Raw genomic sequence first — 25,775 nt, 5'->3', positions numbered from 1 at the left:
CTAAACTAAACAAAACAAAACAAAAAACGTATAGTATCGTTAAAGGACGGCATTACATACCAATTTTTAGTTTATTGTTAAACTATCTCTATCAGCCCCCCCACACACACACACATCCCCATCTCACACGCAACAGTCTTAACCGCCTTGTTCCTTCCCGTTACCAATCCAGCACCCTGACACCAGAGGGTCTTATAAATATATTTTATTTTTGTTTAAAATATAAAAAAAAAAAACGGCACACACGCATAGCAATTAAGTAAATCAAATGAATTATATATACATATATATGTATATATGCTATATATATATATATATACACATACAGTATGATGAAAGATATCCATATGTATTTAAATAAACCACGCAATGTATTTAGTACATTACAAAAAGAAACCCACAACAAAAAAAAAAAAACAAAACGAATGAGTATAAATATAAAATACATACAAGTACGATCGATCGATATATAGAAAAGAGAGAGAGATCTTACTAAATGCAATAGTTAAACTGTTTGATACCCCCGCCCCGTTCCTGCTCTATATATATATGTATACTCTATATTCCATAGTTTAATTGTTTGCTGGCCCCCACACCAGCACACCTCGTTCTTGCTTGTTCTGAACCCCCCACCCCATTGTTAAGCTGTTTGTTTATGCCACGATCCGTGCGTAGATCGTACTATGTGTATGTTTGGGAGCAACAAGGTTGCTGCTGCTCCACCTCCTCCTTGTTTCTGTTGCTGTTGTTGAACAAACAAACCAAAAACCTAAAAATTGTGTATGAACTAAAAACAAAAACTAATAATGAAAACAACAAAAAATAGTTATATATATATATTTTTGTTCGATTCATGTGTATATGTACTTAGAGAGCTGCAACTGGCACACAATTTCATCATTGCTCTATCGACTGTGTGTGGGGCACATGCAGTGCGTTTCACTTTGTGCTAAACTGGACCGACATGACGAGAGAGAGAGCAAGAGCAGATCCTCAGCAGAAGTAGTTTCTTATCGATGATAACATACAGAAATATTAGCTGAAAAAAATCTAATAGATGTCTCCGAATTTAATCACAATAATAGGTTTAATTGCATAAAAGATATTTGATTGATAAATTGTCTCAAATTAGAATCTGCCTTCAAAAGAAATGAACCCAGACGAACATCATCATGTAAATCAGTAATCGAGTGCTGTGAATCCTTTTCAACCGATGAACTCGCTACAAACTTTAACTATTAGTTAACTATATATTGAAATCCATTCGTACCGTTTAGCCAACTCTTTCAAGTTACAAATTCAACCATTCATGATACAGAATCTTAAGCGTTTAATTAACCAAGGATTTATTAGAAAAAAACGGTGATATATTAATTATTTAACCAGATTTTAGTTAAATTGGTGTATGGCATATTATAATTAATTTATATGGGCACAGCTCTTTTAGGGCGCTCCCTAGCAGCTGCCTAAGCAACGAAGGTCTGGTCTACAATCACGCAACAACAACAACCCAAAGCCCCACCCCCCCGTCAGGCAACTGTGAAACGCACTGTGCCATTATGGGGTAACATGAACAAATGAGCTGCTAAACTGGGATTTTAGTTGGGATTTAGTCTCGTGTTTCGGGACATTCGAGAGAACCTTCAATACCATAACTACATTATTCGCCAGCTTTGAAGCAGTCTACAAACGAAAAAATAAAGTAAAATTATACATATGTATGTATGCATGTATACATATATGTATACACCACAGACACACACACACACACACACACACACACACATGATATATACAAAATGCAACTAATATTAATGAAATACGAAATAAATACAAACAAAAAAGCATAGCAATTTCAATTTACAATATGCTGCAGTTTTCATTCCAAGGATTCACTTCCGAGGCATACAAAAAATTAGAAATATTTTCAGGCTTATCTGGTCTGCTGCTTTCCTCTAGGAGCCATCTCCTTCTCCTGGCTGGACGACTCCTTTCGCTTGTACCGTTTACTATCTCCTTGTCCAAGCAACGACCGACTTGTGCACCGTTGCCAGAGACTGTGTATGTAGTTGTTGTTGTTGGATCCTTGGAACCGACTCAGCTGCCCAAATCATTGTCCAATTGTATAGCCAATAAAATGAACCTTTGCGTTTTTTTTTTTCATCATTTTTTTTTTTATTTTTATTTAACTTATAATTTTTGCTTCCGGTCACGCTGTATTTTTTGTATGGTTTTTTGCTTTCGTTTTTTTGTTGTTGTTTTTTTTTTTTTGTTTTGTTTTGTAATAATTATTTAAGTTTTAGTACATATAATTACATTTCATTATTCTCATAGGACTTCTGCTTCCGCTTGACTTTGCCACCATCTCATCTCATCTCTCTCTCTCTCTCTGTCTGTCTGTCTGTGATACTCCTCTTCCTCCTTTCTCTTAGCCTTTCCAATTTTTTTCTTCGCTTAGTAATTTGCGTTTGTGTCTGGTGTGTGTGGTGTGTGTGTTACATATTCTGAATAGATCAGAAGTGTGTTTGGTGTGTGTGTGTTGTGTTTTGTGTGTGTTACATCATCGTATGCTATTCACATACATAGCTATATGTATGTATAAATAGATGTATTGTATGTTATGTGTGTGTGTGTGTGTGTGTGTATGGTAGGCATAACCTGGCTAGCTACAACTTGCGGGGATACACCACCAAAACACACACAGATTCTATATATCATATATTCTGCCTGATTTGTTGTTGTTGTTTAATATGCCTTCCATGCGCATAAGTAATTCTTGTAGTTTTTTGTTTTTGTTTTTCTTTTTCTCATTTAAATTTCATTTAGGTGGAATTTTTATTTTATTTTTATTTTTTTTTTTTGTATGTGGCTTTTGGGGCAGAGACACCACCACGCCCAGAGTACTTGGCGTGGAGATCCTTCCTTTAGCGGATGGTGGTCTAGGAAGGGGGAGAATGTGGCTGAGTGGGCGATTTCCTATACGAACAAGCAAAAAAAAAAAAAATATTTATGTATGATTTATATTCGTATAGTATATAATCGGCTAATAATATTTTTTTTTCATTTAAGTCGCATACATATTTATATAACTGATTGGAGGAGGGGGATATCTATCTTATGGTGTTCTGTTGCTAATTTTTTTTTTTTTTTTCTTTTCAATCGGCTTCTGTTTTGTGGGGTGTTGGTGATTTTCTGGGTATCTAGTTACGATATTTACACAGCTGCATTTCCACGCTAAAAGTATTTTACAATACATTATCTACAGTCCTGCCTGCGCCGCCTCAACAATATCTACTCGCTTAGCTCAAATTTAATTAAATTAGACACACAGCTGGCCTCCAAAAATATTTCATCTTAATCAATTCATTTTCCTTTTCGTCAAGAGAGCTGTGTTTCCATAGCTGTTTCGACGGAACAAATAGCAGCTGTGTGCAACAAATTCTGCGTCTGTTGCACCATTGCATCGTCGGTGTGAAAAATCATTGCAGACATTGTAGTATTTTATGTTTTGTTTAAGAACTAGCAACTAAAACCTAACTTAACCTCGTGTAAGTGTCTGCACATACATATACATAAGTTGGTTCAAGTGTGTTTGTGTGTGTGTGGGGCGAAGGATGTTGCAAATAGAATTTGCAAAAAAACAAAAAAAAAAAAACAAAAAATAAACATTCACGTTTGTGTGTTTTCAAAACTCGTCCCCCCTTCTATAGTTAATCTTCTTTCTATCCAATAATAATGCCGATTTTACTACACTTCCTGATCACGACTTAAACAGTGGACTGTTGGGGTATGTTGGTGATGGGTTGTTATGTTTGGGATAATGGGATAATGGCTTATTGAACGATGGGTTTACATGAAGCGCTGGCGTTTACTGCTATAGTGGCATATATCCATTTTATCGTCGATGGGACTGCCGGGACGCTTGCAGTGGCGCGCTATTTCATTGGCAACAAATGCAAATAGTTCCGGGCCACTGAAAAAACACAACAACAACAACAAAATAAGAGATTAGATTAGTAAGGAAATTTACAAGCAAAATGGAGTTTTGTTGGACTCACCGTGGGCGCAAAACCAAAGCCTCCTTGAAGGTGTGCAAATCATCACCGATGCCTGGGGCTCCTGGGGCACAGCCGCCGCCACCACCACCACCGCCCTGTGCGCCAGCTCCGGCTGGCGACAACAAATGCGTTGGCTGTCCCGAAGCGCCTGTCAGTGGGCCACCGGGCAGATCCAGGCCAGAGCCAAGAAAGCCCAGGCCAGAGCCTGGTCCGCCGCTGGTCGAAAAATGTCCGCCGCCACCGCCCTGGTTATGCTCTGGTTTTGGTGACCTAGAGACACAGAGAGAGAGAGACCGAGGAAGGGATTTGGTTAAGTTATAAATGGACGATGCTCTCGAGCTTGCTACGGGGGACTCACCGACGATTGGCATGTGGATTTGTGTTGGATGGCGGCATCGGTTTTCCGGCTAGATAGGCCAATAGATCCTCGCGGCGTATCATGCGACGTTTTTTGCTGCGAGCCCAGTCTGCTAGCTCACGTGTGCGACGTTGATATCCGCACTGTACAGCAGCATCGCTGGTGCGCTTGAGACCATCACATGATTCTGCAAGGTGTATTATTATGGAGAGTATTATTTACCATGGATGGGTAATCAATATGTACAAATATATCATTTGGGGGGAGGGCTACACTACATACCTTTGTAAAGTGTTGTCACAGTGCCAGCTGCGGTCTGGAAGGGCAGCCAGAGGGCGCCTGTGTCTGAGGAAAATGCGTTCGATGAGCGCTCTGTGGGTAAGAAGATGGGAGATGTTATCAGTGGTAAGTACATAGTGGGAAAACTGGGAAACTCAATTTCCTTTCTTGTCAAAAAAAAAAAATAAATAAACATGTCCGACCTGTCGGCCATTGAAGATCAATCTTCCTGCTATCCCTCTCTCACTCCCTGTATCTAGCTGTTCTTTTTGCAGTCTCCCCTTTGCACACCTGCTGCACACGGAGGAGAATACAGGACGACGACGACGAAGACGATGACATAGAAAGAGAGAGGGAGAGAGTGGCTGTAGACCGACCGACCTCCCTTGTGCCGTTATCGACCCGACGAAGAAGAGCCTGCAGCTAACTAAAGTGCAAGCGGGATGGCACTAGCCACACTCAGTCATAACCCAAAATAATAATTTGCAATAAAATAAAAAGAACAAGAGGCTGCGACAGCGACTTGCCCGATAGAAGAGAAGTAGATGAGGAGGAGAGGAGATGAGAGGAGAGGAAGGAGCAATAGAAGGGAGAGCATATTCATCTTTCAGCTTCCGGTTTTTGGTATTTTCATTCTTTAATTTTTCGCCATCCCCCACTCCGCTAAAAGAATGACGAAAGCAAAACAGCTGTTTTGCCATTGTTTTTGTTGTGACGCAGCGATGTTCGTGTACGTGTGTGTGTGTGTGTGTATGTGTGTACATACGATGCACGCACATGTTGATTAATGGATATCGAAGCAACAACAACAAAAAGCAGAACACAAAAAACTAGTCAGCAAAAAAACAAAAAAAAATATACATGTAATTCCTAGACGCGACGCCTCTGCCTCTTTTCACAGCTGCTCTCGCTGCCTACTGCGCTGCCACTGCACTTGGCTTCTACATCTCTCGCTCGCTCACCAGCTCTCCCTCTGTGGCTCTGCCTTTGCCACTGACTCTCTCGCTCTCAGTGTTCTATTGCAATGCCCTTACCCTGCCCTGCCTCCCCGCCCATCATTCGGCTCCACACAAGCCAAAGCCCTTTCTGCATTTTGATAATGCGTAGATTGTGCAGGAAAAAAGGAGACGAGCTCGCAAAAGGCAATGAAAGTAGAGAAGAATTCAATTATTGAAAGGATCAGGTCCCAAAGGGCAGGAGGTAAATGAAAGCCGGGATGCTGCTGCTTCTTCCTTCAGCGCTGGGCTATTAATACCTCGCCCAAAACTATTTTTACACACACACACGCACACACAGAAACAAAGAGGCAACGGCAACACACAAAAAAAAAAGCTGAACTGTGGAAATGCGTCTTGCCCCAGCTTCCTCGCCGCTACACCGCTTACCTTGCCCTTCTATTGAAGGGGACCGTGAAAGCCTGTACGACGCCCCTGTTACCAAAGTTTCCCCCCGGCACTTACCGCGATAGAGCTGGGCCACAGCGGTGGCCGAATCCTGGAATGCTCCCCAGACGGTGCCTAAATTGTTGTCACGCTGACGCACATACTCCCGTTCGAATTCATCATGCTGGCCGTCAATTTCATGGTGACACTGCTCCTCGAGCCAGCTTTCCTCGCCGCCCGATTCCTGCTGCTGTTGCATTTTTTGACTGTGTTTTTGTGTGTATGTTGGTGTGTGTGTGGGTTGTATGTGGTTTTTTTGATGCGCTGGTTTTTTTTTCTTCTATCACGGTTACGGCTACGGCCTGGACTCCGCGACTGGGGAATCGAATCGCGACTTGCGTCTTTTGGCTGCTGCTCCTTTCTGCTGCTTCCTCTTCTGCTACGACGACAGTACGCACTAACACACACACACACACACAGACGCACGAGAAATGCTCGCACAGAAGCACACACGCCTCACACACACGCAGTCTCGCTTCTGTGTGTGGGTGTGTAGAGGATTGTCCACTCTTGACTGCAGACTTTGGGGCCACTTGAATGCGAACTTTGATGCACAGCCTCCAATCCGCCACTAGGTGTTGTGCCGTAGATCACCTTTTTATATTCTTTTCTTATAATTTATTTGTTTCATTGGACACGAAACGCGTACGAAATGAACACCAAACCACCACAAAAAAGAATTGAGACTCTGTGTCAGTGCTGCCGGACTAATGACACTCAAGATGTTTTCACCAGAGTTGGCATTCTAGTTCGAATTAGACGAGTCAGTTCGTTCTGGACCCGCGATTTATATGTCTAAGGTTTTATATTCTTTGTTTAGTTTTAGTAATGCCTGTTCTATGGATGAATAAAAACTTAATAAATCATCAATTTAATTTATTGTTAGGATACGATGATAGAACAACTGTCAAGAGAGCTAAAGAAGAATATATGGTCCCACTAAACTAAAAGTTCAATTCAGTTCATAAGCGGCATACTCCGTATCGAATAAAATACCATGAATTTCCGAAAATCTTAAAATTTTATAGTTCATCCCGAACGCAACCGTATATTATTTCGTAGATCCATAGTTCCAGTGTAACTGAACCAGTTTCGGTGTCGATATCTTATCAAACTAGGTGGCAGCTCTGCAGAATCTCTGCACGTTTTTAAAAGCCGGCCCTACCAGAATCCAAAACAAAGAGCAAAAATTAACTAGAACTAAAATGTTTATGAACACAGGTCTCTTCGAGCCGGGTAAAACAAAGACCGAACGTAAATTCATCCAACAGGCGGTGAAGCAGAGCCAACGCCTCGATGGCCGCAAGTCCGGCGAAAGCCGCGATGTCCAACTAACCTTCGGTGGGGAATATGGCTCGGTGATCGTGGCGCTGGGCAATACCAAGGTGATGGCCCAGGTAACCTGCGACATGGGCACACCAACCACGTCCAGGCCAAATGAGGGCAAGCTCCAGCTGTTTGTCACCCTTGCTGGCGTCTCCTACCTAGACTTGGCCCAGAAGACGCACGATAAACGCTCGCTCACGCTGAATTCACTGCTGGAGCGGACATTCCGCACCTCTCGCTGTGTGGATCTGGAGTCTCTGTGTGTGGCTTCCGAGCTGCATGTCTGGTGCCTGCGTGTAGACATCAATGTTCTCAATCACGATGGCAATCTGTATGGTAAGCAGTCATGGGTGTCACCGAGGAATACCTTCGCCCAACTAAAATGTTCCTCCTCTCTGTAGATGCCAGCACTATTGCCGTTTTGGCTGCCCTAATGCACTTCCGTCGTCCCGATGTGACCTTTACCGATGGTGAGCTGCGCACCTACGCGGAGAAGGAGCGCGACATGATACCCCTGCTCTTCCTGCACTATCCCGTGAGCGTCACCTACTGCATCTACACGAGCAACTTTCAGCCCTTTGTGGACCCCACGCTGCTGGAGGAGAATTGCGCCGATTCGACTATTATTTTGAGCTTTAACTCGTACCAGGAGCTGTGCACCCTCAATGCTGGCGGCACTGTCCCAACGGATGTTCGTACCATCATGCAGTGTGCCCGGAATGCTGCGAATCGTTGTAAGGCCATGGTTGCATTCATACGCAAGTCCTTGGATCTGGATGAGCAGCAGCGTTTGCAGGGGGGCACAAACAAATACGCTGGCATGTTGGGTTTAATGGCCAAGTCGTCACAGCAGCTGAGCTTCAAGACTCTCATGAAGGGGGATCAGAAGCAGCAGCAGCAGCATAAATCAGAGGACATGGACTTAGAAGTGGAGGCCAAGCCAAGCCTAAAGCTCGAAGAAGTCGAAACAGAGGACGTCGAGAACGATCAGCCAGCCCAGGAAGAGCGTAAGTCTTGCCTCAATCATGTTCCTTGTGCCTCTCCTCCATACATGTCTCCCTTTATACAGAACAACAAATGGATGCCAGTGGCTGGCTGCCGCAGGAGCCCGAACTTGAACCCACCATAGATCTGACAAAGCAGGGGCCAGGCAAACCCAAGCGTAAGCGTACCAAAGCCAACAAAAAGAAGCAGCAACAGAGTTCCTAAAAAAATAAAAGGGGAAATGTGTCCAAAGCGATACGGAGGGCAAGAAAAGCGAAGCAAGTCCATCTACATATTTGTAAACAATTTATGTATAATAAATCTACAAACTAATAGGTTAGACATGCTTTCCATTATTGTTTACTTAAGCCTAAAATTGTATGCCTAAAAATCAGTCTAGACCTTAACACAATTCGTTCAGTTTTCCAGTGGCCCGCCCGACCGATGGTTCCATCTTATTTAAGCTTAAACTAGCATTATGAGGGGGCAGAAGATTATCGTTATCGGTACAACCAGTAGAATTTTATGTGTGTGAACGATCTTCAATTAAAAGAAAATTTAATTTGTTTCGACTATGGGAATTGCTTTTGATTTCCATCGAAGATGGGAGGGCGAGCCCCGGCTTAACGCATAAGAGTGAACGCAATTTGTGTGTTTGTTTTGCTGATTTGATTATGGAAATACGAATATTAGTTTTGCTTTTTGATTTCCGTTTTGTTCAATTGGTTTCTGTTTTGTTTTGCTGTTTTTTTGTAAAATGTACATGGTTTATTAGTGCGTTGGTTTAATGGTTTAGATTTTATGATATATTATTATTATGTGTATAAAGATCTATTAACAACGGACTAACCAATGCTACAATAAAGTTGTAAAAGTTCATTCTTCTTAGTGTTAATATTTCTTTCTTGTTTACCATTTCTTTCTATTCTTTCTTACATACATATTTATTCTTTTTTGGGGAGCACCAGTTGCTGTGTTTGCTTTTTACTTAATTTCTTTAGTTGTAAATTATATTACATGCGTTATTCTACAATTAAATGTATTATTTAGTATTTATCTTCTGTTTTTTTTTTTGTTTGTTTGGGATGTAGGAAGCTTGCTGGGTAGGCATGGGCTTGGGGGGGTGGTGACAATGATTGCTATAAGAAGTGAACAATGCTGACGTCAGGAGTACAATGATGACGACAGCAAATGCAGCAACAACATGTGTGTGTGTGTGTGTGTGTGTGTGTAGAAGGGAGATAGCTAGCTAGCATGCCGTTGTATCATCCTCCCCTTGTGTATCCAATTTGATCCATTTCAGGTGGTATCATTGCCAATACCATTCTTTTGATCCAACTTATTTGTTCCCATTTTGACCATATACACAAAAAACGTGATTATCTCCTTCTCCTTGATGGGTATTGTCTTGAAATGCTTCATGATGGTCTGCATAGGAATGAACATAATATATATATCTGGCAAAATTCAACAAAAAAAACTCTCATTAGATGAACTTACATCTGCCAACTGTGCCCGCTTCATGCCCTGTCGTGTCTGGACTTTAAAGTGGCGCTTGTAGCGACGCAGCGTACCAACGCTCAGCTGGTAGAGATCGGGAAACTCGTGCAAATCGGTGTCCGTCTCATTGCTATCGTCCTCGCTGTCCTTGCGTCGGCGCTTGGTACGCACCGACTGTATGCGCTCCTTGTGGTGGTCACAGATGTAGATATGCTGGGCACTCGGATCACTGCTCAGCTTGAGGCGCTTCTGGGCCACCGTCTTCTGGATGCGTTTGCTGTAGCTGGCGTAGCCGGCCTGATTGCGACACCTTTCCATGTCGTCAATCAGACAGCAGGTCTGGTCTGCATGGCCACGGGAGTCCTCCTCTCCGGTGCTGAAGCCGTTGTTCATCCTGTTGCCACGAATATTCTTGATCCCTTTATTGTGGTTGGCTTGCCTGGTATATGTGTGTGTGTGTGTGTATGATGTGTTGTGGTTGTGTGTACTGCTTGCTGTTCGCGAGTCGCGACGGGTTCTGTTTTTCTTCTCTGTTTTTGTTTCCTTCCTCTTCTGCGTCTTCCTTATCGATAATTGACGGTCACACTAGCGCCCAGCTGTAGGGTCATACTTAGGTATGGTATTTCAATACGCATTGAAATACTTTGCTCAACGTGCAACAATTTCTACAGATGTGGCAATGTTTTTTCTCAGCTCGTCGTAGAATCTACGACGTAGATACATATATTAAAGTTGTAACTGTGTCCTCGAATATTCTTGTGACTGTTACCCACACGTTTCGTTGGTAATATCAAGTATTGCACAAAAATATCAATAAAGACAATCAAAAACGACACTTTCAAAAGTGTCTCATCACTGAAAAAACATCGAGAGGAATGGTGTCTTGTCTGGTATGTTTTCATCACCACTATCGCCGTTTTTTCGGCTCACTTAATGGTCACACTGTAGCAGTATGCTTTTGAAAGTAATTTTGTGTAACAATTTGACGCAAATTCTGAAAGTTGCAAAAATCTGATAAGATAAGATTTCGACAACATTTTGTACATTTTTGGATATTTCACAAATTTATTTCGGTGAACTTTTTGCCAGCTCCAATATCAGCTCCAGTTCCAGCTCAAGTATTTACGGTATATTTTGGAAATGAAAAGGTATATTTTGGTATATTTTTTTAGTTCATAGGTCCGCGGTCACACTCCCCCCACTCACCAACAAAACAACTGATTCCGTACTGCAACAAAATAAACGTAAAACCATTGAATAATCAACAATGTGGCAGGTCAACAATGCGTGAAAAGCAGCCGCCTAGCAGGGGAGAGCAAGAGCAGTGCAGTACCAAGAGCAGCCATGGCCAGCGCACCACTAACACTAACTCCTCCGACAGCAGCCACAACTTTGGGATGTGACGCCACCCAGCAGCGGGAGCGACGAGAGCTGAGGCAACAGCAAGTGGTTGCCACCACACTGCTCGCAGAGCTGCGACGCGCCACCAACTATTGGTTACAGACAAAAAGCGATGATGGCTTCCAGATGCTAGTCCAAACTTGCTCACAGATCCTGCAACATGACCTGGTGGTAAGCATAGACAGAGAGAGAGAGAGAGAGCGTGCGAGAGAGAGTCTGCTGCGATGACGAATGCTCATGCAATTTATTGTTGTGGTGGCTCTTTATCAGTTGCAGCCTCAGCCTGGCGGCGGCGGAGAGCTGCAGCGTCTGGCCGATGACTTTGAGTTTTTGCTCGCTAGCGAAGAGAAGATGAAGCGGCAGCAGCAGCAGCCGCAACCGCCTTATCGCCGCTGCAGCGAGCAGCAGCAGACGCAACAGGCCCCGCGTAGTGTGGATGAGTTTTTTCGCCGGTGGATCACTCGCTGTCTGCAGGCGCGCTGCCTGTCGCAGTGTCTGCAGTCGCTGGTGGCCGACAAGGAGCTGATGGAGTGCTATTACCAGCGGGAGTCGGCCTTTCTGCGCCACTCGGGGCATGCCACCACGCTGTTTGTGTGCCTTATGGCGGTGCAGCTGAACCAGAGCAGCCTGCTCAGCCAGCTGGAGGTGCACCGGCAGCTGCGCCATCGTCGCACCTGCTCGCAGCCGAATTTCAACATTTCGCCGCGTCTGCAGGTGGTGCCGGAGGAGAAGCAAAATCTGCAGCAACAGCAACGGCAGTCGCCCACGCATGTGCGGCATCACCAACGACTGCGACGCTTCAAGAGTCTGCCCAATCTGTACCATGACCCGGACGAGGAGCAGGAGGCGGCACGTCGACGCTGCCAGACCTACAGCAGTCCCCGCACAAACAGAACGACGACTGCCTGCGGCCAGGGGGATGAGCCGGACATGCTGCCCTCCACTTCGGCGGGCAGCTACCACAGCAGCTCGAGCCGCTCCAGCACCAGCATGTCTAGCATTAGTCCGCGGCGCATCCAGCTAATCAACTGCGACGACATCAAGATTTGGACCGATCAGACGGACAGCCAACCAGCGGAGATTCCCCAGTCGCAGTCGAAGTACCACTGCCAATCCCAATCCCAGTCCCAGTGCAGCATCAGGGCGTCGCCACTGAACAACTTTCTGACGAATCTCTTTGGCTCCCCGCCTGTCTACACGAGCTGGTTTAATCACGGCCTGGGCGAGGACCTGAACGGTCTGGGCGGCGACAGTGTGCTGGACAACTTTCTGCCGGTCAACGGCAGGAAGCTGAAGAAGAAGCAAACCCTCTTCGAGGGCGTCAGCATGCTGGATGAGGCGGCGGCCGCGGCAGCGGCATCTCCCTCAACCTTTTGCACTGCGCCGCTGGACATTGTTGGGATGGCGGATGGCAGCTACGGCGGCAGTCTGGCGACCAGCTCCAGTTCGGCGAGCGCCACGCCGGGCAGCCTGAGCAGCGACAAGATGGACCAACAGTCGCTGGCCACCTTCCTGCAAATGTCGCGCTACACGCACAACAACACGGACCTGGAGAAGGAGAACGCCCACTTTCGCATATCGGAGGCCTGCATCACGGCCATCGAGCATGTTAAGTGGAGCCGCCGGGACGTGGCCAAGCCCAGTGCCGCCCCCTACTCGACGGACCCCGATCTGATGCCGTACGTGGAGCAGATGGGCTCGCTGGATGGCGGCCACAGCAGCCACAGTGCCGAGGCCGTGGGACTGCAGCTCATTTCGCGCTTCAACGATCAGCAACTGCCGCGCGTGGGGCACCTAAAGTGGCTCGTCTCGGAGCAGGATACGCCGCAGCAGCTGCTGCCAATGCCCAAGCAGGAGCAGGACAAGGAGAATGCCGGCGCTAGCCTGACGCGCGGCACCAAAACCTGGGCACCGCCCCGCCAGCAGATCATCTTTACCGAACATCCCAGCGTCAGTCGCGGCCAGCAGCTCAGTCGGCAGGGGAATCGGTGTGCCGGGTGCGGGATGCGTGTGGCTCGTCAGTATCAGCATCATTTCCGGTACTGTAGCTACCTGGGCAAGTACATGTGCACGGGCTGCCATCGCAATCAGATCTCGGCCATACCCGCCAAGATCCTGCAGAACTGGGACTTTCGCTGCTATCCGGTCAGCTCGTTTGCCTACCGCCTCATCGAGCAGATGTACACCTTTCCGCTGTTCCATGTGCCCGATCTGAATGCCCAGCTCTATGTCAAGCACAAAGACCTCGCCACAGCGCGTCGCCGGCGCCTTCAGTTGCAGTCCGTCAGGAAATTCATTGGCAACTGTCGCTTTGCAGCGAGGTAAGTGGATCGCCGGGATCTATACAAACATAATCTAAAAACGTTTCTCTTGGGTGTTGTTCTGTTGTTCTCCTTGGCAGGGAGCAGGCATTCTTCAATGCCATACCAGTGCACCTCACCCAGGATCCGAACATGTGGTCCATGTGCGATTTTGTGGATGTGCAAAACAGCAGCATGAGCCGCTCCATCAAGGAACTGATCCTCCTGAGCGAACAGCATGTCCACAACTGTGTGGTAAGTGTAATCAGTGATCAGTAAGGTGATTCCCCCTCGGCTATATTGCATCTTCTCCTCCTGCAGCTTTGCGTAGGCCGAGCCTTTGTGTGTGAATACTGCAAGAGCAGCGAGCTCCTCTATCCCTGGCAGCGGAAGATTGAGCGCTGCGCGGGCTGCGGAGCCTGCTCGCATCACAGCTGCTGGAAGGCCAGGCGCAGTGAGCCCTGTCTGCGCTGTACCCGGCTCCAGGCCAGGGCCAGTTAGCCCCCCAATCTGTGTGGGATATACATGTATATCTCCCACTGTATATAATCGTGTAAATTACCAAAACTGTTATGAAAATTGTGTACCTCAAGGCGATTGAAGGAAGGAGAGCGAAGCGGAAACCATGTTGATTTTATACATATACATATATATATATATACGATACGAATATTTATTGTACACCCTGCACATATTTTTATTAAAGTATGTACTATATTTTTTAACTATATACCTAATACATATTTTTTTGTAAATAACCGCCCATAAAAAGCTCGTGCATGTCCGGGAAATGGAAGTCACAATTATCTTTGGAATCCCTGGTCCATTAATCTTTTTTCCGGATTTTACATGCCAAAATTTCTTTTATTTAGTATTATTACGCGAATTGGGCAGAATTTTAAATTTCAGTTCGTTCATGCGAACTAGTTCGCCAATTGAAATGTTGCCATTTGTCAAGTGCAATGCTGCCATTCGGTTTACACGTCAGACTTCGCAGGCAAAAACTCAATTTATTTGCCAATTTTTGCGATAGCTAATAAGATATCGAAATAAATGTATGCATATTATGAACCAAAATCATCGTTGAATTTATCTACTTTTCTTGTTATGGTTTTGCTAGCATATCGCGTATAACTGCACTATGCTGACGCATAAACGGCGAACCAACACGAACCGGCTCAAGCGACGTGACGTGAACCAAACTCATTTATATTTGTTAATACATATTCCACGCGCATATGCAGATGCAGTGCAGTGCGTTAGATCTTGTTTTTGTGTACATATAACGTCCATTAATGTGTCCGTGTGTGTGATTTAACTGCCAAAGAGAAGAAGCGCAAGGAGCAACAGTGAAACGAAACGAGAGCGCGCGTGTCAAAGTCAAAAGTTTTGCATAAATTAATGCTGTTGATTGTTGGTGCTGCTGCTACGGCTGCTGCTACTGATACTGTCTGGTGTCTAGTTGATTTAGTGGGGTGATTTCGTACAGTGGAATGCGGAGGGCGACAGTAGTGCAGAAGTAAATCAACAGGTAAATATACATACATATGTACATACATATATATACCAACAAAAATGGGAGATGAGACTGCGGCTCCCCTTTCCCACTCTTCGCACTTATCCATACACAAACATGCGCGAATTTAACTGTATTTGTGTGTACATGCGCGTGTGTGTGCGTAGCACAGTTATTAAAAATGTCTGTCGCCGCAACAACAACAAAGCCGGCCCGCCCGGCAGCTCTTTAAAAAAAAAATTGGGTATTTTCCGCTTCGCTCTGTTCTTCCCACATTCATTGTTCTCTCCTGATTCTTCCCTTCCTCCCCCATGTCGCCAACGACATTTGCCATCCCGGCTCACATTCACGTGTGCAGCAGCAGCGGCGCGTTATGTGTCCGTGTGTGTGAAGGTCGGTCTGACTGTATGGGTGGGCGACCCTGCACTTGGAGCAAAAACATTTTATTGATTTGCTTCATAATTCTCTTCTTCTCCTCTTCTATTCTGGTTCCTGCTTCTGGTTCCTGCCTCTGCTGCTACTGGCTGCTGCTACCAAAGAGCAAGCACACACACACACCCACAAGGAGAACAGCTGGTGCAGGGTATATCCATCGTGAAGGTGAGACAGTGTGACGGGCACACACTCCCCAGTAGCCAGTTGGCCCCACCTGGAAACGCACTTGAAAGCAACCAACGCTCTCTTCTGCATTGATAAGTTTGGTCGATGGGCTCCCTCCGGCTCCTGTTGCTTCCTTCGATTGCTCGTGTCGTTGCTCGTCAACGTTGACTAGCCCATATATAACGCGGGATAGCTTGTTAGACCGGATAGCATAGCCGCTTGATGGATGGATGAGGTCATAGTTGGCTAACAAAATACTTAGCCACCCAGTAGAGTAGTCCTGTTCCATTTCCGTGGATCCCAACACTCGCACACAGCAGATGAGCTCTCTCTCTCTCTCTCTCTCCATCATGTGTGTGTGTGTGTTTGACCTCTTTCCATCAGTAGTGGAGTCAATCGGTCAATGCAATTACTTAACTTCTTTTATTTATTACGGCCCCCATTCCATGGCCTCCCCCCTTCCCATCCATTCCACAATTCCCATGCCATTCCATGACATATTCGCTGATTCTACAATGTCGCAGTGTTGTAGTCGGCATCATCGTCGTCTGGCGATAAGGTTGACGGAGATATTTCCCCGAGATATCACCGCAACCAATCCAACGACTACTAAGTGAAATTGCCTGCCTACGTTTCCCCTGACACGATCCCACAGACACGATCAGATACCGATACAGATACAAATCCAGATCATCCATCAAAACCCCAAAAACCTTGATTCTCGCAACGTTCTCCTTCAAGGCCCTCCCCTCCTCCCCCCACCACTCTTCTGACGTTTCCATCTGATGGCAGATTCCATTTGTGAAGTGAAGTGAAGTGGGCCTCTCCGCCACTTGAGTCGAGTCTCGCTCGCTACGTTAATTTTCCACCCAAAAAAAAACAACAACAACAACAACAACAACGATACCTTATCGATGGTCAACACTATTTCGTACTCCTCCATTGATTAGGAGACAGAAAGAGAGAGAAAGAGAGAGAAAGCGTTATGCAAATTGTATGCCCGAACCCGAACCCGAACCACCCCCCGCCCAATGATAACAAATAGTACTCGGACGGCGCTATAAATACATTTCACTTTTGTTTACCCATCATTAGTTGTGTAATTTTATGCAGATAATAAACGTGAGCGCGTAATGTGAGTGATAAGAGCTCTGCCCTCTCCCCACTCTCTCTCTCTCTCTCTCTTGTAAATGGTGAGTGCTATCGAGCACAGGAACAGAGGGAATGGGAATGAAATCGACTACTATCTAGACTTTATACGAGGTAAGGAAATGCGTGGATATCTCGCATTGTAAACCATTTCTTAATCAGTCTACATTTCTTGCAGCAAACCGCCCAAAGAGTATAATAAAACTGTGTAATTTTCGGACTCCAAAAGGATACAAAGTTCAACCGAGGTCTCCCAGCAAGCACAAACAAGCTTTAAGCAATGTTAAGCAAACAGTTGCGAGAGAACGTGCAAAATGCGTCCAAATATCATATAAATCTTTGGATAAGATTACACGAAAACAACACACAAAACTTGGCATCTAAACAAGCTTTAAAGATAATGCCGAATTATGCAGTCCAACAGTCCGTCGCTTCGACATGATGAACCCATCGAAAAGTGCACAAAAAAACAACTCTAAAGAACTCTGCTAAAAAGTTTTGGATAAGATAAGGGCCAGAGAGAGTTTGGTTGTTTAATTGAAAACTGTTTGCTGCACGCCACAAAGATCAATCTGGACTCGCACAGATCAAAGGTCAAGTGTGAGAAAAACGTCCATAAGTGATGACGTACAGTGCTCAAACTGATGATGATGATGATGATGATGATGATGAACACAGGTGCAGGAATAGAATGCAAAAAATCGAGATAAGATATCAAATGTATGGAGTGTACATGGAAGGGAAGGCCAATGACCAATGAAAACCCATCATCAGGGTAGAATTGCTGCTGTTGCCGATGTTGCTGCTGAGTCAAGTGCTATGTTCTGGAAGCTTCTGGGTACTCAGTTCTCAGTTCTAGTTCTGAAAGCTTCAGTTTTCAAATCGTCTGAATATCGTTTGTCATACGAAAATTGAGAGCAGAAAAAAAAACTCTTTTATGTGGCGGCCTTGTCTTTGACTCAAATTATCAACAGAATACGATGGGCCCCTCCTGCTCTTACTCTCACGCTCGTTCTCGTTCCCGTTGTCGCTCTCCGCATTGCCCATGTCGTAAAAGTAAAACAATCTGTCGGTCTCTGCTATCGGTGGTTTGCCATTAGTGGCGGCGATAAGCCAACGTCTGACGATCGCTGACATGGCGATTCGATTGAAACTTGCACCCTGGTCAGTTGGTCGTTGGAGACGTTGCGGCTTATAAAAGTGTCAATTAAAATCATATTTGGCTTTATTGCAGAGCACAAACGAGAGCCACTTTGCCGCTGAACGTATTAATCTGTCTTAAAGCAGAGTTCATAAATCCCGAATAAGCACATTTACGACTTCTCGACTCAGTCATTAGTTATTAATTATAATAACTATTTAAAGCCAAATATTAATCAAACAACGTGCGATCAAGTGAGTGAATGGATGATGGTATAGTTGGATGGTGGAATAGTTGAATTGGAATTATAGTTGGACCCAATCAAAGGGAATGATTTCAATTGTATTTTTTATTACGAATTGAATGGCAGCAAAGTGCAAATCGATAAAATGCAAATTGTTTTGTAACGATGGGAAATTGTGCAAACAAGACACCAGCAGACCAGCAGACCAGACCCTCTGCCCCCCCCCCCTATCCGTTTAATATTTCAAGAGGGGCCAGGCCGGGACAGGCCGGGACAGGATGATAAAGACAAATGTCTTTATTTCCTGGCAGTTTAATCTAACAAATGGCTAATCAAACGATGACACCTCCCCCTTGAGGGAGGTGTGTTCGGCGAGGGGTGGGAAGGGGCGGCGTGTCTAAACATAGACACAACCGTCACGCGAGACGCTAAACCTTTAATTGATTTTGTTGTTACTCAAATATTAATAGCAACGCTTGGCATGTCTCTTTATTTGCAGTACACACCACCACCACCAGCACCAGCACCAGCACCAGCCGGCCGGCCATCATTGCCATCATCATCATCATCATCATCATCTGAGTGCGATTCTAGAGCAGGCTCCAGACCAGGCAGCCTTAGACGACATTTTCCGATACGCCAAAGTCAATTAGAACAGTCGCCACCACGACGTCGCCGCCGAAAGCTTACTTGTTGTCAGCCGAGCACTTGGACGACGCCAGCGCCGACGATCGCGGGCGTGTCTACAAGCTGAGGAAGAAGAAATATCCCAGCGGGCCTCACATCACATAGATACGACACAGGAGATTTGTGGCGGAGCGGAGCGGAGCAGTGGAGTGGAGTGGAGTGGAGTGGAGCAGTGCGAAGAGAGAGTGGAAGTGGAAGTGAGCGAGAGAGAGAGAGAGAGCGAGAGCGAGAGGAGAGGAAGAGAGCTCTGCCAAGATGCCGGTGCAGTCCCCAATTGAGATCAGCAATCGGGCCATCGCGCATATCGATGATGTGGATCCCCTCGAATACCATGGCCATTGGGAGCCGGTGGGTGTGGCCCGTGTCCAAAATACGGGCACCTCGGCCATGGTGACCTTTAGCAAGCGAAAACAGCAGCCGTATATCATTGGCGGGGCCCTGGACACGAATAAATATGTGTTCGAGCAGTTGCACTTCCATTGGTCCGACTGTGACGAGTCCGGCTGCGAGCACACACTGGAGGGCATCAAGTACTCAATGGAAGCGCATGCCGTCCACTACAATGCCAAGTACAAGGACTTTACCGATGCCAAGAACAAGCCGGATGGCCTCGCTGTGGTGGCCTTCTTCATACAGGCATGCGGCGAAAAGGATTGTCCCGAATTCAAAAAGATCACCGAGGGCATACGCATTGTCCAAAAGATAAGCACGAGCGCATCGCTGGATTCCGGTGAGTGGTGTGTGGGCCCAGCAGCCAGCAGCAGCAGTTGGCTGCGGCTGGGGCTGTCGCATCCATACTTCCTTCCATATATATATCATGTAAAAACTAACTAAAGATTAATTCAAATTTATTTGCACAGATTGCCTATCGTGGATTGGTCTGCAGGAGCTGAGCAAACACTATTACACATACAAGGGCTCGCTGACAACGGCGCCGTACTTTGAGAGCGTCACATGGATTATCTACCGCACACCGATCTATGTGTCGCGGGGTCAGGTGAGTCGAAAGTCCATACCCAAGTCATTAGTTTCGTTCTACTATATGGAATGTTCGTTTCTCTTATCTGTTCGGCAGGTGAGCGTGTTTCGCAATTTGCAATCGTGTCCCAAAGATGAATCCAAAAAGATAGTCAACAATTATCGCGAGATTCAGCGACCGCACAAGGATCCAGAGATCTTCTTTGCCCGCAACACAAACCTAAAATCAAAATTATGATGTGCTTGCTGTGTGGCCCGATCACAATGTTGGGGCTCGGCTCGGCTCTCGAGCGATCGATCCGTAGTACTCTTCGTCATGCGTCACACATTGCCAAAACCGATAAAAAAAACAGAAGAAAAAAAACCAAAACCAAAACCGAAACGGAAACGGATTCTCTTTTCTGTTCTGTTCTGTTTTGTTTTGTTTGTTTTTTTTTTTGTTTGTTCTGTTCTTTCACACCACAACCCGAACCGGGTCATTCCTTTTGTGAATCGTAATTAAACTTCAACTATATTTTATATATATCTATATATATATGTAAATCGATCGATTGGTTGTCGTCTGTAAGCTGCTATATATACATATATATGTATTTTTTTTTTCTGTTTTGATTGTTATTTTGCCTCATTTGTACATAGCGTTATATAAAAATAGTGGATATATATACATATATGTATATGTATATGTATATATATATATATATAATATGTATCAAGTAATTACGTTACGATTTACGATCATTATAGTCGGAACACGCGGTTGCCTTGCATTAGATATTTCAGAGAAATATTTATAACACACACACATACACACACAAACACACACCACACACACACACAACTAACTACTTAAGAAGACATTTAACTAACTATATCTATATCCTATATCTATATATCTATCCTATCGATCTTCTAAAAGAGACACAGAGATTGTGACACACGAAAATGAATACAAAACAAACCAACAACAACAACAACAAGAAAACATCCTTACATTTAAGGGCGAAAAAAAAACGTAAAAGTTTTTTTTTTTAATGTTTTGTATGCAGTAACTGAATTTACTAAATATCTAATTAAAGAAACAGAAATATACGCATATATATATATGTATGTATGTAAGTGTATATATGTATATTGTCATAGAATGTTAAAATCGTGAGTTATTTTCGCACTCTCCACTTCCATTTCCATCTCTTTCTTTTTGGTCATTGCTTTCTCTCTCTCCCTCTCTCTCTCTGCGACCCAACGCCTTGACGTCTTATGCTAACAGCAGCGGCACCAAATGCTCTATAAACCACGCCTTGGATATGGCCAAATGATCGCCCTCAATGCCCAGAAACTGCAGCTTGCCCTTTTGCAGCATGCGGTCCAGGCCCAGCTACGAAATGAAAGAGCCAGAAAATTCGTTTTAAGCAAAAATATGCATAAATGGTTGGGTAGACTGCAAACTCACATCTTTGAAGACTTTGCTCTCGTTGAAGGGCTGAATAACTTGATCCTGGCCGGATGTATAGAACTGAAACCATTGCGACTCCTTTGGCTGGACAATTGTGTCATTGAGGAACTTAACCATAACGAATCTGGGCGGCAACGGAGAGGATAGGGAAGACTTGCGTTAGATTTGGCAGCATCCTTCAGCATTGTATGGTACACTCACTTTTTCAGCTTGTTGAGGTTCTCGATGTAGTTCTCGTTCAGATACAATTCATTGTTGATGTCCGCCAGGAAGGTGCTGCCCAGACGATAGTGGTTCTCGTGCAGCGGATCGTGCCAGTATGTGGCCTGCACCAGTTCGTCCTGCACCCATCTGCCGGGAGAGCAGCCAAAAAGAGAGAGAGATTAGCTGCAGAGACCACAAGTGTGTGTGTGCTCCGCGTACTCACTCTTCGTAGGCGGCCACGTTTAGCAGGCGGCTAATGTACTCGCAGGAGTGGGCTGTCAGCGTGGGGCACATGGGCAGACCAAAGACGCCCTGATGCTGGCCGCCCAGCGTGATCAGCGTGCGCATGGGCGGCTCGGGACAGCGCTGGGCCACCGCACGCAGGAATTGGCCGCCCTGCGAGAATCCGATGGCATTGTAGCCCTTGGCCAGACGCTCGTCCTGGGCCAGCTGCTTGCAGACATAATCCACCTGCTCGTTGGGATGGATGAAGAAGCCGCTCTCGTAGTCCAGCACCACATTGGCGCCGATCTTCAGCGAACGGACATACGTCCCGTTCGTGTGCTCCTCAATCAGCTTCTTGATGGACCCCAAACTGAAGGGCAGGCAACAAGTATCGCCCATGCCATGCCATAGCACCACCGGCAGCACCGTCGCAGCGCCGCTCGTCCCATCTCCGTTCGCAATCCAACCAATGTAACCCAATGCCAGGACAGTGAAAACTATGTGTAAACGAGCCATGACAACAAAACAAAACAAAACAAATAATAACAAAGAACCGATAACAAAGCCGCGGAGTTATCAATATACCGTCTGACCTGCGCATATACCAAAATATACCTTCTCATTTTCAAAATATACTGAAAGTATACCGGTTCATGTCTGCTGCTGATAGCCAGACAGATTCCTTTGCCAATAAACTAATGGGGTGGCCCAGAATATGCCCGGAGCGACCCCAGCCGGGGAAGAGCATTTCATTAACTTTGTTTACTTTTAACAGATTTGTAAGCAAAACACAGCTGACTGATCATGCACATCTGGGCACACTCGGTGGATAGCACTTTTTTTGGCAAATAATTTTCAGAACTGACTACTAGGTTTTATCAAAACGACGAGGTTATTCTCTTTAAACCAATATCCAATTTTTGAATATTGATTGATATACAAATTTGCATTAAGAAAAACAAAATATGAGTTTGTACTAGGCTAATAAAAGGTGGGAAATCAACTTTTTATTGCCACACCATACATCTCTTGCGACTTTTGCATAGTCTACTTTATTGGATCTCTCGAATGGGGGCTGCCTGGATTCTAAGGGATTCAGGGGGCTCAGAGTACATGCAGCTGGCTTGTTTTGTTGTTTATTTAACTTTTACCCAAAAAATAACATGGACAATCCTGAATGCTGCTTACACTCCGCATTTGACGTTCTTCACTTGCTTCTCTGAGCAATTATGTTGTAATGTGATTTAGTGGTTGGACTAAAATTCTCCTGTATGTCTCTATGCATTGCTTAATTGTTACTTGTTCTTAATTTGTTCAACATTTCTGTAATTTTGTGTATGGCAAATATATATTTTATGGGCTTCTTTGTAGATCTGTGGTGCTGGTTGATCTTCGCCCGCAGTTCCTTCGTTTTTGGCACAGGTGTAGCTGCTCCAACTTCGTAGCCAAAGTTTATATAGTTTCTGCATTGTGCAGTGAAATTCAGTTCCACCTTACCTCTTCTTAATATATACTTTGGTTCCAGCTTCCATGGGCTATTCCTGCACGCCTCTCAATTGGTTGTACTTCAATCGTTTATTCTCATCCGTGAGTATATAATGCGATCCGTCCGGATGGGCCACATAGTGTAGATATATTGCGCTGTACGCGGTTCAAACTAATTCTAATACTTTTGACTCTTGCATCTCTTGGATATCTTGGGGGGTAATGCCACCATTAAATTTATATATTATGGATTATTGGATCTAAATTTGTTGGTCTTTTTTACCAAATAGTTTTGATTTCCTTTTGGTTCTTTGCCACAAACTCTGGAAACCAATCAACTCTGGAAAATCGTTTAGTAAAAATTCGAAAACTTCTCATTTATCATCCTTTAGTTTTTTTTTTTATCAGTACTTGACCTTTTACTGTTTTTTTAGGCATTTTATTTAAGGCTTTCAGTCAGCGCAGAAAAAAATTCGTTTGGGGTGGGGCCTGACATTTGTACAACAGTTGGGGGCTTCTCATTCCAGTCGGGATGAAGGTAACCGATCAGCCAGGTTCGAGTAAATCGTTGCGCTACTATATGTAAGTATTATATGGCTAGATATCTGTTTTGGGTTTATTTTAGACTGCTCTTTTATTGCTAAACAAAAACGAATGGAAAAAAAGTAAACAGATGTGAACCAGTGGATAAAATGCACATTAAATGTCCGATATATACACTGTCATATATATATATATATATATATATACATATTTATGCTTATGAGTATCTAGAGCACGCCATTGGCTGGCGCCACCCCCGCCGCTTGCCCCACAGCCAGTCCTGAGCCCTGCTGCTGCTGCTGTTGCTGCTGCTGCTGTGTGGAGTTTACTGCTCTGCGAGAAGTCGATGCAGGCACCGGAGGTGAGATCGATCTCCTCAGAGTCTGAGCCATCGGATCCGTCGTCGGAGTTGCTGGCCAGGGCAGCCATCCCGCCCAGATCCATGCCGTGCGCGGGCGCCTTGTACAGCTTCAGTTCCGTGTAGGTCTTGATAGCTTGTCCTGGCTATGGGCATGCCCCTGCCCCTGGCCCTGCCCCAGCTGCTGATGTTGCTGCTGCTGGTGCTGCTGGAATGCCGGATGCATCATGGTAAAGTTGGCAGCATCCGCGCTGGCGCTCAAGTCACTGCCCGCGTGCGAGTCCTTGCCAGCGGATAGATTCTCGGCCGTTTGGCTTGGCGGACGATTGCTGCCACCACCGGACTGCGCCCCAGCACCGGCCAAGACGGGTGGCGTGCCCAGGCTGAGGCAGCGCATACGCCACGCATCCTGGAGCAGCTGCAGTCTCGCCTGTTTCCGCCATTTGGCGCGACGATTCTGGAACCACACCTGAGAGACCAATGGGAGGAACAGGCGCACGGTTAATCAAAAATACTCGGTATTTATGTACGTCTATGCCAAAGGTAAAAATCCTTCAATCAATTTCGATTTTTCTAGTTTACTGATATATTTTCAAGGATTTTTCAAGGATTTGTTTTGGGGATTTTTCAACTTTATAAAGTTAACTCTAATGCTAAATGTTCATTTATTTAATTGCCTTTATTTTTCGAGTGCTTTCTTCAAAATTCCTGCATGAAAACTAATACAATAAATCGATTAAAGTCGATTAAGGGTGCAAAAGCATTCCTACGTATTTTCCGATAAACTGGAACTGTATAATGGAATCTGTTCCATGGGAAATCAATTATTTTTTGTGGCATCCAAAAGGAGAATATAATAAAATACTAAAGCAAGTAATTGCATGGAAAAAATTGCATTCCATCCGAATATTTCTCTCTACGATAATTTGCTACATTAATTGGGATAAATATAGCATCAAAGTGCCCTTCCCTCAGTTCGTTGGACACATTTGTGGGGGGGGGCTTAAGCTCACCTGAACACGCGCCTCACTGAGACTGATCCTCAGGGCCACCTCCTCGCGCAGAAATACATCAGGGTAGTGGGTCTTCTGGAAGAGGGCCTCCAGCTCCTGCAGCTGCTGCGGCGTAAATGTGGTACGATTGCGGCGCTGCCGCCTCCGTCCGAACATGTACTCTGTGAGCAGATCGCCGGGCAGCGGCGATATAAATGGTCCAGCCATAATCGAGGGATTTGTCTTCTGATACTTTCTTGCTTTTTGTTGCGTTTTTTTTCGAAGCGTAAATTTTAGATTTTTGTTTGGGTTTCTTGGCGAGAGTTTCTTCTTGATTCTCTTGATTTGATTGGCTTCACAAAAACGGTGCCCACAGGTGTAAAAAAAATTTTATTGCGAAGCCGCGCAATATTTCAAAACTTCCCGCCAGTGGGCGTCACAGCAACAACAACAACAGCAAAAAAAACGGTAACGGTAACGGTAATTAATCGAGATGGGAGAGAGAGAGAGAGATTTGATGGAGAGATGTGTATTCTGTTGTACGTTTGG

At 45.1% G+C, this 25,775-nt stretch overlaps 7 protein-coding genes and 1 long non-coding RNA gene across 10 annotated transcripts; 4 read left to right on the top strand and 4 right to left on the bottom strand.

Moving 5' to 3' along the window:
• Positions 1–2,483: 2,483 nt before the first annotated feature.
• LOC111067074 (UPF0472 protein C16orf72 homolog) lies at positions 2,484–6,859 on the bottom strand. Of its 2 annotated transcripts, XM_022356098.2 has the most exons (6): positions 6,156–6,859; positions 4,699–4,788; positions 4,417–4,603; positions 4,059–4,328; positions 3,854–3,973; positions 2,484–2,976 (listed from the first exon to the last, which is right to left on the bottom strand). In XM_022356098.2, the coding sequence occupies exons 1-6, from the start codon at positions 6,334–6,336 to the stop codon at positions 2,940–2,942; spliced, it is 885 nt and encodes a 294-aa protein (XP_022211790.2). In that variant the 5' UTR covers positions 6,337–6,859; the 3' UTR covers positions 2,484–2,939. The 2 variants fall into 2 exon arrangements, with proteins under 2 accessions (XP_022211790.2, XP_022211791.2); XM_022356099.2 differs by lacking the exon at positions 2,484–2,976 and having other exon boundaries at positions 3,132–3,973; positions 6,156–6,858.
• Positions 6,860–7,072: 213 nt separating this feature from the next.
• LOC111067073 (exosome complex component RRP45) lies at positions 7,073–8,999 on the top strand. The gene is made up of 3 exons (XM_022356097.2): positions 7,073–7,799; positions 7,865–8,470; positions 8,533–8,999. The coding sequence occupies exons 1-3, from the start codon at positions 7,343–7,345 to the stop codon at positions 8,670–8,672; spliced, it is 1,203 nt and encodes a 400-aa protein (XP_022211789.1). The 5' UTR covers positions 7,073–7,342; the 3' UTR covers positions 8,673–8,999.
• Positions 8,708–10,429, bottom strand: LOC111067075 (histone deacetylase complex subunit SAP30 homolog). The gene is made up of 2 exons (XM_022356100.2): positions 9,948–10,429; positions 8,708–9,875 (listed from the first exon to the last, which is right to left on the bottom strand). The coding sequence occupies exons 1-2, from the start codon at positions 10,338–10,340 to the stop codon at positions 9,747–9,749; spliced, it is 522 nt and encodes a 173-aa protein (XP_022211792.1). The 5' UTR covers positions 10,341–10,429; the 3' UTR covers positions 8,708–9,746.
• Positions 10,430–11,119: 690 nt separating this feature from the next.
• LOC111067040 (run domain Beclin-1-interacting and cysteine-rich domain-containing protein) lies at positions 11,120–14,330 on the top strand. Its single transcript, XM_022356061.2, has 4 exons — positions 11,120–11,519; positions 11,619–13,669; positions 13,750–13,903; positions 13,970–14,330. Exons 1-4 carry the CDS (start codon positions 11,292–11,294, stop codon positions 14,147–14,149), a joined length of 2,613 nt encoding a protein of 870 aa, XP_022211753.2. The 5' UTR covers positions 11,120–11,291; the 3' UTR covers positions 14,150–14,330.
• A 2,605-nt stretch (positions 14,331–16,935) lies between these two features.
• Positions 16,936–18,277, top strand: LOC121405020. 2 transcript variants are annotated; one of them, XR_005968328.1, is made up of 3 exons: positions 16,936–17,027; positions 17,092–18,077; positions 18,148–18,277. It is a non-coding gene; the product is annotated as an uncharacterized LOC121405020 (long non-coding RNA). The 2 variants fall into 2 exon arrangements; XR_005968327.1 differs by having other exon boundaries at positions 17,092–18,277.
• A 511-nt stretch (positions 18,278–18,788) lies between these two features.
• Positions 18,789–20,803, top strand: LOC111067042 (carbonic anhydrase 2). Its single transcript, XM_022356063.2, has 3 exons — positions 18,789–19,715; positions 19,846–19,982; positions 20,061–20,803. Exons 1-3 carry the CDS (start codon positions 19,241–19,243, stop codon positions 20,199–20,201), a joined length of 753 nt encoding a protein of 250 aa, XP_022211755.1. The 5' UTR covers positions 18,789–19,240; the 3' UTR covers positions 20,202–20,803.
• Positions 20,804–20,982: 179 nt separating this feature from the next.
• Positions 20,983–22,388, bottom strand: LOC111067041 (palmitoyl-protein thioesterase 1). The gene is made up of 4 exons (XM_022356062.2): positions 21,847–22,388; positions 21,621–21,770; positions 21,417–21,543; positions 20,983–21,341 (listed from the first exon to the last, which is right to left on the bottom strand). The coding sequence occupies exons 1-4, from the start codon at positions 22,362–22,364 to the stop codon at positions 21,222–21,224; spliced, it is 915 nt and encodes a 304-aa protein (XP_022211754.1). The 5' UTR covers positions 22,365–22,388; the 3' UTR covers positions 20,983–21,221.
• Positions 22,389–24,093: 1,705 nt separating this feature from the next.
• On the bottom strand, positions 24,094–25,775 carry LOC111067052 (paired mesoderm homeobox protein 2). Its single transcript, XM_022356076.2, is given in 4 exon segments — positions 24,094–24,196; positions 24,198–24,367; positions 24,370–24,703; positions 25,248–25,775. Coding segments are annotated over 4 exon segments (804 nt in total). The 5' UTR covers positions 25,455–25,775; the 3' UTR covers positions 24,094–24,103.

The sequence above is a fragment of the Drosophila obscura genome, unplaced genomic scaffold, assembly GCF_018151105.1.
Source record: "Drosophila obscura isolate BZ-5 IFL unplaced genomic scaffold, ASM1815110v1 contig_73, whole genome shotgun sequence".
In the NCBI taxonomy this organism is placed as follows: Eukaryota; Metazoa; Arthropoda; class Insecta; order Diptera; family Drosophilidae; genus Drosophila; species Drosophila obscura.
Note: the sequence above shows the minus strand (reverse complement) of the source record. Positions and strands in the feature narration are given on the sequence as shown.

Excerpts from the sequence above, each read along its gene's own strand:
- LOC111067074 (XM_022356098.2), bottom strand. The coding sequence starts at position 6,336 with ATGCAACAGCAGCAGGAATCGGGCGGCGAGGAAAGCTGGCTCGAGGAG. Across the intron at positions 4,789-6,155 it reads TGTGGCCCAGCTCTATCGCG|AGCGCTCATCGAACGCATTT; the intron begins GTAAGTGCCGGG and ends TCTTACCCACAG. Across the intron at positions 3,974-4,058 it reads GCTTTGGTTTTGCGCCCACG|TGGCCCGGAACTATTTGCAT; the intron begins GTGAGTCCAACA and ends GTGTTTTTTCAG.
- LOC111067042 (XM_022356063.2), top strand. The coding sequence starts at position 19,241 with ATGCCGGTGCAGTCCCCAATTGAGATCAGCAATCGGGCCATCGCGCAT. Across the intron at positions 19,716-19,845 it reads GAGCGCATCGCTGGATTCCG|ATTGCCTATCGTGGATTGGT; the intron begins GTGAGTGGTGTG and ends TTATTTGCACAG. Across the intron at positions 19,983-20,060 it reads TCTATGTGTCGCGGGGTCAG|GTGAGCGTGTTTCGCAATTT; the intron begins GTGAGTCGAAAG and ends TCTGTTCGGCAG.
- LOC111067073 (XM_022356097.2), top strand. The coding sequence starts at position 7,343 with ATGTTTATGAACACAGGTCTCTTCGAGCCGGGTAAAACAAAGACCGAA. Across the intron at positions 7,800-7,864 it reads TCACGATGGCAATCTGTATG|ATGCCAGCACTATTGCCGTT; the intron begins GTAAGCAGTCAT and ends TCCTCTCTGTAG. Across the intron at positions 8,471-8,532 it reads TCAGCCAGCCCAGGAAGAGC|AACAACAAATGGATGCCAGT; the intron begins GTAAGTCTTGCC and ends CCCTTTATACAG.
- LOC111067075 (XM_022356100.2), bottom strand. The coding sequence starts at position 10,340 with ATGAACAACGGCTTCAGCACCGGAGAGGAGGACTCCCGTGGCCATGCA. Across the intron at positions 9,876-9,947 it reads AGCGGGCACAGTTGGCAGAT|ACCATCATGAAGCATTTCAA; the intron begins GTAAGTTCATCT and ends ATTCCTATGCAG.
- LOC111067041 (XM_022356062.2), bottom strand. The coding sequence starts at position 22,364 with ATGGCTCGTTTACACATAGTTTTCACTGTCCTGGCATTGGGTTACATT. Across the intron at positions 21,771-21,846 it reads AACGTGGCCGCCTACGAAGA|ATGGGTGCAGGACGAACTGG; the intron begins GTGAGTACGCGG and ends CTCTCCCGGCAG. Across the intron at positions 21,544-21,620 it reads AACCTCAACAAGCTGAAAAA|ATTCGTTATGGTTAAGTTCC; the intron begins GTGAGTGTACCA and ends GTTGCCGCCCAG.
- LOC111067040 (XM_022356061.2), top strand. The coding sequence starts at position 11,292 with ATGGCCAGCGCACCACTAACACTAACTCCTCCGACAGCAGCCACAACT. Across the intron at positions 11,520-11,618 it reads TCCTGCAACATGACCTGGTG|TTGCAGCCTCAGCCTGGCGG; the intron begins GTAAGCATAGAC and ends GCTCTTTATCAG. Across the intron at positions 13,670-13,749 it reads AACTGTCGCTTTGCAGCGAG|GGAGCAGGCATTCTTCAATG; the intron begins GTAAGTGGATCG and ends TCTCCTTGGCAG.